The 12,248-nt window shown below is 41.3% G+C and overlaps 1 protein-coding gene across 1 annotated transcript; it reads right to left on the bottom strand.

Moving 5' to 3' along the window:
- Positions 1-4,025: 4,025 nt before the first annotated feature.
- LOC116249479 (pathogen-associated molecular patterns-induced protein A70-like) lies at positions 4,026-5,180 on the bottom strand. The gene has a single exon (XM_031622615.2). It carries the CDS (start codon positions 5,068-5,070, stop codon positions 4,414-4,416), a length of 657 nt encoding a protein of 218 aa, XP_031478475.1. The 5' UTR covers positions 5,071-5,180; the 3' UTR covers positions 4,026-4,413.
- Positions 5,181-12,248: the final 7,068 nt, after the last annotated feature.

The raw sequence follows: 12,248 nt of genomic DNA, 5'->3' as shown, positions 1-12,248 counted from the left end.
CATATACGTGAGGAGGTTAACAACCCATCATCTCGAAATGGTTAGTGCACTTGACTTACCTCAGTGAGGTGCTTGTGCATGCAACTACGTGCTTCAATAAATATTGGACTAAATCTTAGCAGAAAGAGTTAGATTCTTATACTCAAAATGAAGCCCAGTTCAGGAAGCAATTTATAAGAATATAATGAACGTCGAGGTTAGAACTAGTGCGCAGGTAAAACAGTACTATTTGCCTATTTTTATTCTAACGCGTTTCTTGATCACTATTAATTCAGATGGAACACTCTTTAAAGCGCAACTAAAGCACCAATGATCATCTAACAGTTAAAGAAGGAGAACAAAAACTAAGAGACAGAGAAGAACACAGATGCAATGTGGTTCGGCTAAACTCAGCCTACGTCCACAGGGATAACACTCTCTTCTATTCTTCAATAATTCAACCAAGATAGTACACTTATTTAAAGTTACTGTGTACAATTGAGATCCTTGATTTTAGGATCTTGATTTACACGGTAGACTTGAGCAAGCTTACATGAGACTGTTTTAGAAATAATTCTTTCCTTATCATGAGGAGATTGATGCTGAGTTGGTGTAACCATAGATCGTATCCTCTCCTTGATTATCGTTGATCATCTTATCACTAACAAATGCTTTTGATGCGGCACGGATGATGGCATGGTTTCTCCATTGACAATTGAATATGCTTGAGTTTGCGAGCATCGAAGCTTTTTCAGTTCAACATGAAGAGCAGAAAACATCACCGGAAAAACCCGCATCGCTGCGTACATCTTTCTTTAAGTACATGCCACGAATTGGTTACTTTGATGCATCCAGCTTCTTAGCATTTTAGAAGAAATGGTAACATCTACCAGTCACTGTCTAAGATAGATCATATGGGCATTAATAATATCATATCCGTGAAATGAAGGATCATCATTGAAGATGGGACCGAAGATTAAGATGCCAAATCTCTCCGGAAAAAGCGGGGGCAGACTGCGGGTCCTGCTGAGTTCTTACTCACTCCTGGATTATATATATGAAAGCAATTCTGGATCAGACAAATAGCAAATTAGTTGTAACACCTCATAATGGTCGTGTTTTCAGTTGATTGCACCTCTATCTTGGATCCACACAAAACTCTCCGCCGCAAAGAAGATGACTAACTTCTTAACTTCTCCCTCAAAAGAAGAAAAGCGAGCATTTCTTGAAGGAAACTCAAGAAAAATGACAGTGGTGGTCGCACTGGCTCATGGTTGCCCACATGATCTACCTGCAAAGCTATGAGCGCGAGCATGTGGACACGCACATGCATGCTTAACACGATCACAAGCTCTATGTATGTGGGTGTGTGCCTTTTGACGTAAGTAGCTGAAGTGAAAAGCAAGTCTGTGTGACCTTTATCAGAACCTTTGCTTTATTTGATGGCAAAAAATACAACAAATCAACATCATAAACAAGGAAGAGACAGTGGGATTCATGAGTTCCAAAACGATATGGACTCTTCCAAAAGAGAAATAATATGAGATTTCCTTCCAAGTACTTTAGTAGTCTGAAGTATCATCAAAATGGTCCATATTTACAAGCACAAATTATTTGTCTTTCTTGAAATTTCTAGGAAGTGAATCAAACATGTACGTGATCAGCCCCAATTTTTCTCTGGAAAGTTGAATAAATTGGTAGGTTTGATGCGGATTGGACAGGTTGGGATCATAAGTATATCGAACAAACACAGAGTAACAATAAATTCTTTCGCTGGTCAACTGCTAACAAATAATGTCCGTGGAAAAAAGATGACCAAATCGTGGACTTGTGCACAAAATTATTTCTCCGAATACTAGCACCTCTAGGCGCCAGCCTCTACCCTGGATTTTGTGATAAATGTAGCCTCTTACTTTTTCACAAAAAAAAAAAATTTTAAAATGAAGAAAATTGAGGCTTTCAATGTGTGTGTCCACATGTGCACGCGCTCTTGCTGGGGTGTGCTTGAGTATGTGTATGCTATGCGCACATGAAGGGGTGTGTGTGTGTGTGTTGTAGGATTGGATGATTGATTAAAACGAAATCAGCAGGAATTAAATATGAAGTGCACTATATAATTTTAGATATGAACTTTCGAACGTTGTTTCGGAAGCTTGGACTCAGCTAGACAGCTACTACCATTTTGACGTCCTAATAATTCTTTTTTGTTTCTAATGTAAATTAATTAAAACTTCCAATATTGCATACCAAAATGTTGTCAAATGTTTATATCATTCCGGGTACTTAGTGAGATGATTAAAATTCACAGCTCCAAATATAGAGCAAAAGCCCTTCTTCGAGTGATGGAGCGAAAAAATTCATTGGAGGGACACTTGTTTAAAAATACTTTTGGTGGAACACTTTTATATATATATATATATATATATATATATATATATATATATATATATATATATATATATAACATTCCTATTTAAAAATAAAGAACTTTTACGAGACTGGTGTGAACAGTCACCATGTAGCTATGCCACTGTGGCCTTTTTCCCTTCGTCTTGCCTTCACCTTCGTGTCGCACCACGCTCGCTCGACCCCATAACGGAGAGACGAGGCAAGGCACCCTTCAGCCCAACTTAACGTGCAATAAAACTATGCTATGCCCCTTGAGGCATCAAAAGTTAGATCTAGATATCAAATCTTGGCGAAATGACTAGGTGGTCTGGCGAGGGAGGATTTATCATCTTTTATAAAGAATACTAAACTTCTGGCCTCTCTGTCTGTCGCTCTCACACGCACAACACATAAGTTGCGCTAAGATGGCATCAAAAGACGCAGTACATTGGTCGATGCATCACAGAAACGAAAGTTTGAGAAATACCTCTACCGAGAAACCGAATAAGTTTATTTCTTCTATGTTACTTCCATAAAACCAGGTAAAATATCATCATTTTTAACCATGGAATGCACTGTGCCTGCCCGTCTAGAAGGCTCGATGAGTCAGATGCACTGCACCCGCTTCTGTCAGACTTGCCCTTCAATCCGGGGGCCAACAAAATTCTCGAACAATAGAAAAGTTTTTCTGTCTGCACCCATCTTACGGAATCACCAACACGTTCATTCCTTTCTTCTTATATAAATATGTTTATCATGGGGTTTATACCCGTTAGAACCTGCAAAGTTCTTCACCATTATAATTCACATCTTTTATATTCTTCGTTACATATATATATATCAACTTAATCGTAATGTTAAGTTATCGTGCCCTCGTTCTTTTGAATCCAAACTTGACGACAATACCCTTGGATGGTAGACAGGTTCCCGGAAACATGTCGGTGCGTCAACCGAGGGGCGCTTTCAGGATGAGGACAGAAGTGTCAAGACGAAGAAAAACGAACCGGGTCGTGTGACCAGAACTAGACTCGGATTGTCTATTCTATCTTATGTTCCAAAACATTTAATAGCAGAATAGATGGATCCGATGGTAGGATCAATTTATAACTAAGAACATCACATTTTCCGTCTGATTTTCGAAGCATTTGAGCCGTCGATCTCTCCCACTGAAGGAAGCCCACTATATCCAGTAAACAAGAGGAAGACGGAGACCTCCTCACAGTTGATCTTAAATGCTCGTTTGGATGCTTATCAGTGATCTGATCTGTCGTCTATCTTCAATGGCGGCATCTCTCTAAACAATGCAAACTCGAAGGGAACGAAGTCTGGTCTCATCAAACACGAGTCTCGAGCCAACAACTGGGCCTGCCAGCTTCAGAGCCGTTTTTAATTCCACCGGCCGCCCTCACCCCAGCTCGAAAGAGAGCAAAAGAAGAAGGAAAGGGAAAAAAAGACAAAACGAAAAGGAGATGGGGAAGGGCTCCCACCATCCCATGTGCTCTGTTACTAGTTGCCCTAGGCAGAAGGCAGATGCAGAGATCAAACACAGAGAGCGCCCAAACAGAATAAATGAAGGCGTTTCACCAGCAACGAATAAATGCCATAAACATGCAGTAACAGTGCTGTTCTTGTGCCTGTTACACTGCGAAAGAGAGATATATAAAGAGAGGGAGAGAGAGAGTCCTATTGCCATGTTCATAAATGGTGGATGATAATACATCATAAACAACCGGAACAAAAATTATATGCTTTGATCCAAAAACCCAAGATAAAAAATCCCCATCTTTTCCTTTCCTATCTTCACTTTTAAAGGTTGAAAAAATTACTGAGGAAAAGGATACTTCTCACAGATCCATCAATGGTGCAGCAAAGAAGTGAACCATGGAGGATTTGGACTATGCTTTCGTTTTTCTTCTATTTTGATCGCCTAGAAAGAGATCTACATGTAAAACCCTGTTAACTCCCAACGAAGAGGAAAGAGCAAAAACAACAGAAAGAGAGGGAGGGAGGGAGATGGTGGGGTTGGTTTCGTCGGGTTGGCTCCCTTTATCTGCCCCTGTTGAGCATCTCCTTATGCCTCATGATCGACTCCATCCTCTGCAACTGCAGCTGCTGCTTGAACCGGTTGATGAAGTCGTCAGCCTTCGCGTCCACCTCCTCCCCGCCGGAATCATCGTCGAACTCTTCCACCCTACGGTGGCCTCTCACGGACTCCCCCCGCCGATTGGGCTGCTCCTCCTTAACCAAGCCGGTGGTGGCCGGCAACTTCTCGCTCGCCCACTTTTTCATCCTCCGACGTCTCACCGGAGTCTCTTCGGCAGCACCGCCATCGTCGGCCCCAGCACCATCACCGCCACCAGTACTAAGCGCAGCAACGCCATCCCCAGATTGCCCGCCGTCTCGGAAGATCTCCTCTACAGCCGATATCTCCTCCGGCTCGGCGGGCTTCGTCACCGTAACTGCCGGGACATCTTCCACGGTTTGCTTATGGAGATTGATGGACCGGACGCGCTCCATCATGGAGGGGGGTCTCGCCAGAGGCTTGTCGCCTGATTTCTGCCCGGTCCCGCTGGATTTCTGCCCGGCGCCGCTGGAGGTGGCGATGATGGTGCCGATAACAAGGTTGAGGAGCACGAACAGAACGGTTGGCGTGAACCAACTGTGCATGGACGCCCAGATGGCGGGGATCGACTCCTCCAGCATCTTCCCTCCGGAAATGTGACTCGCCGGCCGGAGCAGTATCCTTTGCCGTCAAGAGAGAGCGAGGGGAAAAGTGCGAGCGGAGAGGGGAGGGATAAGGGTGGCGATTCGGAGCCATCTTGGCTTTTATGGATGCGTTTCTTGTGAATCTCGACGGACGCGTGGCGTCATCTCATGGAATGATGTGATAAAGAGAAGACAAGGCGACCGTCGGTTTGGTAACTTTTTTTTTTCTCCCACCGGGGCCTCCTTGGATCCTGACCTTTTTCTCAGAGGGGATGACTCCCTGCCCTTCGCCGTGGAAGACGGTGGAGATCTCGCCGCTAAATTTACGCAAATGCCTCTCGCCTACCGGCTCGTCGACCATCAGAGTTGGCTCGAGCCTCGGTCTAGTCCGGTGCACAGTCGGTCCGCTCCATTCTGCTTGAGATGAACCTCCAACATGCTCGACGGCTCACTTCAAAGATCAAACTCTACTAGAACCAAGCCTCAAGCCCAATCAAGTTCTTGTTGGCTGCAACCGTGGGCTAGGTCCACTCAACTCAATCTAGAGGCAAGAAACTAAGCTTCACATAAGGTTAAAAGGTGTTTTACTTAGTGTCTGTTTAGCAATAATAACAAGTTGTTATCTCCTCCAACATTCATAGAATATTATATTAATCTACCTCAACATAATACTCTTATATGATAAAAAAGAAAAAAATAAGAAGGGTTTATGAGTCAACTTGCTTCTAAATAAGGTCAACAAGCATGTGAGCATGGTTGATTGATGGCTGGAGGGTAAGTTTCAGTTACACAGGAGGTAACTATGACTTTTGAAAAAGTGGTGAGCAGGCTAATAAGAATGAGCGAAGGTTAGGTGTGCTTGTAGGTGAGGTCTACTAGCCATGGTAATGCTGTAAACAACAAAAGTACTAACTACCTTCACACTTTTTATATATGTGAAGTGTGGACTTTGCTTTAGATTTGGTATTTTTTTTTTGCTCCCATCAAAAATTAAACTCTCCTTAAGCAGCAGGAAATGCCTAGCAAGGTAGGTCAGCTACCATGGGCATGACCGCTACCTACTTCTCTAGCTTCTTACCCGACTCGACTGCGAGAGAAGAGACTTCCTTCCTATGCTACAAAAGTGGCACTCATACCATTCGAACCAGTGACGTGTTGCTTACCCGTCTCTGGCCTGGCCTCAGTCCTCCAAGCAAAGGCTCATTTTAAACTTACTTTCTCCCTTGATAGATAAAAAGCATGTCCTTTTGTTTGATTTTCTTACCTTCCTAACAAGGTAAAGTAGTTTATTAATTTACTTAACATATATATATATATATATATATATATTTATTATTTAACTTATATCCATTTAGATGGATAAGTTTTATATAGGGTGGATAATAAAGAAGAGCGTGAAGAGGGGGGTGGGGAAAAGAACAAAGAAGCCAACCAACATTTACTCCCTCCACCGACCAGCGTGGGTGGGAGGGGAATCTTCCAAAGCCAGTCAGCTGATGCTTCTTCTTCTTCTTCTTCTTGGCCGTGTCAGCCCCGCCTGTGTTTTTTTTTTTTACTTGGAGCTTTCTTTGCCCTTGTTTTTATGTTTGTTTCCCTTTGCGTACGCCTTCCGCTGTCCGCCGGTGCGGCGTTGCTCCGGTCCGGTTGGCTCATTCTGCGGACCCACGTGGAATCTTGCTCGGTGCAAAGAGAGCCATAGCCTCGCCATGGCGCTGCCGTGCTGCTTTCTCAGTGAAGCGACCTGCGATTACGACACCCAGATCTTGCCTCCGCGAGGTTGGCCCGTCCTTTGGACTCATATCACGGCCACCGGACCCACCACCCCGGCCTTTCTTCCTCTCCAACACCGTCGTAAAAATCGCCTTTGTCGGGAATGCTTTTTTTTTTTTTTGTTTTTTTTCCGACTGCCGTAAACATCATATTCTATTTGTTCGGTTACTCTCTTCCTTTTTAATTGTTTTTAATGCACGGTTGGTCACAATACAAATTTTCTTTTTTTTAAAAAAAAAATGCAGTTTACCAGATCTGCTGTACGCCGTTGATTGTTTCTTTTTTTTTTTCTCGGCGAAGAAAGGTAGTAAAAATACTTTTAAATTGATTTTTATACAGGTCTGGTAAGATTCTTCTAAAAACAAGTGGAGTTTTCAAAGAGATTGGAGACGAGATGTCGATAAGTGAGGATGCGCTGCATATAGGACGAAGGATGGGCACTATTCTTGTTTGATAGGATAGGAGGTGGTTGTCAAGACGTGGCCCACCTCACGTACCTGCTGCTTATAAAAATGAGTGAAATTTTTTCCTCCGATTTTTTTTACTCTCTTTTCTGTTCATGACTTTAAATGCTTAACCACTCACCTAAGTCTTATGCAAACGGGTCATTTGGTAGCTGTAACACATTGTTATTGTCCTATAAAAAATTAAGACATACATAACAAGTGTTTTATCGATTTGTATTTGATTCTTGTACAATAATAACATGTTAATCGCGAGTATCATCAAAACCCAGTACCTGTCCATGGATCCGGTCAGGGTCGGTGCAAGGAAAGGCAGAATCGGGTAGATGGACCAACGTGTTCCTCGTGATGGAGTTGGTGGAACACAGTTCTTCGTTTTATATGAATTTCTCTGTCGACTCCGATCTTGTTGAGATATGGCCTTCTTGATATCCGGTGCCTCAATCAAGATATGGTCGGCGTTAGTGCTTAATTTTGTTCACTAAAGAACGTTTGATAATATAAAATTTCCACTGGTCTCATGATCATATGAATACGAAATGTATATAATCAAGGTTGTGATGAACAAATAATGTCCTGCTGATAGCCCACAAGGCATATATATTTCAGGACAAGTAAGTTTAATCTATCACATCGGCGCACATGCATGTTCGACCAGAGTCGAGTCTTTAGTTTATTATATATGAAGTTTTATGGGTTATGCCGATGGATTTAGTGTTCTTGGCACTACAATTTCTAAGATTTGGAAGGACGGAGATGTGGCTATTTATGTAGATCTAGGCGGAGTGTAGCTTTTACACAATTTCATTAGAACGAGAAGACATTGGTCGATTGAGTCGTTGTCATCGATTGACCATGATGTACTCCTAAAAGTTGTCGTCTACCATCTTTCCTTCCACACTTGGTGTGTGAAAAAGGACTTGAACAAAGTCTTAAATTGAGCACTTTGAAGAACTTTTAAGAAATTTAAGTTGTGTTTGTTTCCCTGCTGATCTGAGATCCATGGTCATCTAAGATCCTAGTATCTCAGATTCATGGATTAAGATCAGATCACTTTCCATCGGCTTTGAAAATTCATGGTTTTTAACATGTTGTTATTGAGATCTTCAGTTTGTTTAAACTGGAATCTACCAAAACACACTTTTTATGCACCCTCGGATCTAAGATCCGAGCCTATCGCATGCAACCTCATGTTGTGGGCTAATAATATTATCAAATGCTTTTATTACTTCTCATTTTGAATGTAAACCAATTTTTTCACCAAGAATGCGTTTGGGCTTGTTTAATAAGAACATTAATACAATGTTTCATGAATCTGTCTGTTTCAATGATTGGAGTAGATTCACGAAGCACTAAATTCATGAAACTAGAATGCAGTGTTACATGAATTTGCTTCAATCTTTGTAACAAATTGAACATGAATTTGCTTCAATCTTTGTAACAAATTGAAGAAAAATTATGTTAGTATTTTTGTTGTCAAAGTCTTCCTTTGCCAACTTTTGGCCACCAAACTTAGAGTGTCCCTACTTTAAAGTGATTCAAACGGATCACCAAGCAATTGATATTCTACGATCAATCTGTTGAAACCAGTTATCAAGCGTGTTAGGATCCATTTTAAACTGAATATTAAAACGCTCAAAAAAACATTAAAAAAACCAGGGAAATGCATATATTAATTCCCGTTTGCTAGACCTGGACGGCCCTCGAAATCTCGGAAACATTTTCCCTCAGCTGTTGCTGAACAATACCGCTGAAGACGTTGAGCGGCACACCTTTTCCACGTTATTAAATCCATCTTTTCGTGCAATCTTCGTCAGTGAGTCAACGTCATAAAAGTGTAAGCCTCTCCACGTGGTTTCATGTACTGGCAGAATCTTCAAAAGAACTAAGTTTTACGACCGGCAAATCCATCATTATGAGTACTCCATTGCCCCCTACTGCTGTTGTTGCAGACTTCAAATTTTCTGCTTCTGTGGAGGTTAAAGTGCTTTAGAATTCTCAACTTGGTCTTCTTCTTTTTCATGTGCGAATGAAGCAACTTGGTTGCTTGCCTCGTGACTTGCGTTCCAAAGTTTGCCGCAGAATCTCTTCAAGAGTTCCTTTCCTTTGGGAACAGAAAAGAAGAAAGAACCACAAAGCAGGCCATTTGAACATCACCTACTGCAGATTCGAATCAATTTCCTGCCAGTGAATAAAACAGATCTGTCGACTTGCCAAAAGAATTTTTTTATCTACAGATGACCCATTTGCTTTCTTATTAAAAATTTACACGTACGTTCTCCCTACCTAAAATTCTTGGCTCTGCCACTGCTGGTTATTAATAAAAAGTGCTAGTTACCAGCCCTGCCTAACCTGGTTTGGACTTCCGGATGTTCTATTGGCTACAGTTCTATTAGTTACTTCTGTTTGTTACCTGCTGTGCGGAACTGGGAAGACGGCAGGCCATGGAAGCACATGCTTGGGCGCCTCTGGTCAAGGCCCTTACTACCTTTCAGTAACAATCAATGGTGACGGATTGACTAGACGTTTGCCTTGTTCCCAGTTGAAACGCGACAGATTGAGATTCTGAGAATACGAATGGGCTTTATGTCCACTGCTGTGTTGTGGACAATAATGGCGATTTCATCGATTAGACGTTGAATCATTTGACCTTCAAGCTTCTCTCTTTAGTACTAAAAGTTTGTAATTCATTCGTCATGTTATCTTGGAGGAATGCAGTTTATGAATCCAATACTGCGGTCTGCTGCCTGATGCCGGAGTTTATGGACATAAACTTCTCAATTTGCAGAGGCATATGAAGGGCCTCCTGAAAATAATGTACCACCCACGAGAGAAAAAGTTTCTCTCATAAACAAGATGTGATTAAATTACTCAAGAAAGTGGTCTGTGTGTGGGATTCGGTAGTGCAAAGCAAAAAGGAACAAAAGAACACGGCGTGGAACAATTTTATAAGAGATCATGTCAGAGTCAGACTGTCAATCCCGTGACAAGTCTTCCCCATCTGATAAGTCTGCACTGGTCGGCGCTTATTTCTTCAAGAAACCCGAGAGAAAAATCTGGATTCTTCGGCATTTTCCTGTCCATTTCGTTTTACCGACAAAGCATTTCCATGGGAAAGCTACCGAAATAAAGGCGCCCGACTAATTAAAGAGCAAGTACTCCCTGGATTGCCTTCTTGCCTTTCTCGAGAAGTCTTGATGTGTTTTCACATCAAGATGGAAAACAAGGGGAATTCAATGGCTAAAGTAGAAATTTTTTGTTTGGTGGTTGCATAATGAACGGATAATGGTTATGTAATGGTTAATAATGAAGGATGTAATCCCTGGAAAATGTGTAGACTTTGAGATCAAATAACAATATCTTAACAGCCAATAGTGCAGTTAAACGATTAGGTGACTGACTGTGTGACAGCAGCAGCAGGAATAAGAAACAGATTTCATTGAATGGGGACGCATCAAATATGTGCTGGAAGGATAGCTTTTGTGAGTAAATAAATGCATGGCAACTGCTGATTCTTAACAGTGATTCTCTCTCTTTCCAACACCTACTTTGGGTGGTGGTTGTGCGAGATGGTAAGGGTTTTCATCATAGGTTAAACACAATTTTTGGCATTTCTGTCAATATTATACATACTTCACTATGATAAAAGCATAGGAGTTCCCATTTCATGCAACTGAGCTTGTCCCAAAATTCATTCACAAGACAAAAAAGGAACTCTGATAGCAAGATTCAATTTCTAAGGGGCCATTTGATAATGAAAATGGCAACAAACTGTTTCATGAATCTACCCCAAATATGGTTACAGATTCATAAAAAAAATCTACCACAATCTTCAGAATAGATTTATGGAACAATCTGTTACTGTTCTCACTGCCAAAGGACCCCTAGTAGTTTGCAATTTGCATTACTCATATCAAAGGTTGCAATACAGTTTCCAATGATAATAAACGGAAGAAAAAGTAGAAAGAGAACAGGAAGGTCATATTATGCCCTAGGTAAAGTCTTGGGGATAAGGATCGAGCTCCGTCTAGACAGATCTCATTTACAGGAACAGATTGATAAGTGAATTCTTTAGCGGTTTCTACATCAAATAACAATAAAACTGTTGACGAATGAAGGTTGTGGACAATCAAATATTATATATACCTAGATAATAATCTACCAGCAGCCATTTTATATAGTCAAAAAGTATGTTCTCCTTACATTGTTAATTTGTCTCAACCAAGCCTCACAACAACCACATTTAATATATCATGTCTGCTCAATTTAAAGCCCAATCCCACATTTTTTTCCTCCTTTGGCCTGCAAGTTGGGCTTTGGTGTACCAACACCGATTTGATAAAGTGACAGCCTCTACAATCTTAGATGTATAAAGTTTTCGTGGCTCCGTTTTCTAATAATGAGACTACTCTCTGCGACTTTGAAACACCCGTTTGCTTATATCTGCAGATATAAGTTCGAGATATTCCCAATTATTTTTAACTGAATGCCAAATCCTCAAACATTTTGAGTCGGGGTATGTACTCAGATCTTAGTGGGCACACCTTTTAATTTTAGAGATCTGCATGTCATTTTTGGTCAATCCCACAAAAAGGGCTAGCAAGAGAAACTTTGTTGATTTTCTCATAATCAAAGTATCTCATAACATCTTTGTGGTTCCCACTAGCTATAAAAACTTCTTTAATGTATTTCACAGGACGGCCAAGAACTCTTTTTTACCTCCCACCTGATTAGATCATGTGTACATTTTATCCGTTGATGCTCTATCTAAAGATTGATGTCGCTATTGTGGGGTTTCTTTGGGTGGGTGGAGTGTGGTCGGAGAAGGCTTCATGGATGGTCGAGTTTCGAATTCCAAAGGATGTCAGCTCTATATCTGTTGCACCTATAGGTCCACCAAGCAGTCATAGACCCTGGGGTCTTGTTAAGGCAAAGGACATC

The sequence above is a fragment of the Nymphaea colorata genome, chromosome 1 (genome assembly GCF_008831285.2).
Source record: "Nymphaea colorata isolate Beijing-Zhang1983 chromosome 1, ASM883128v2, whole genome shotgun sequence".
NCBI classification, from domain to species: domain Eukaryota; kingdom Viridiplantae; phylum Streptophyta; class Magnoliopsida; order Nymphaeales; family Nymphaeaceae; genus Nymphaea; species Nymphaea colorata.
Note: the sequence above shows the minus strand (reverse complement) of the source record. Positions and strands in the feature narration are given on the sequence as shown.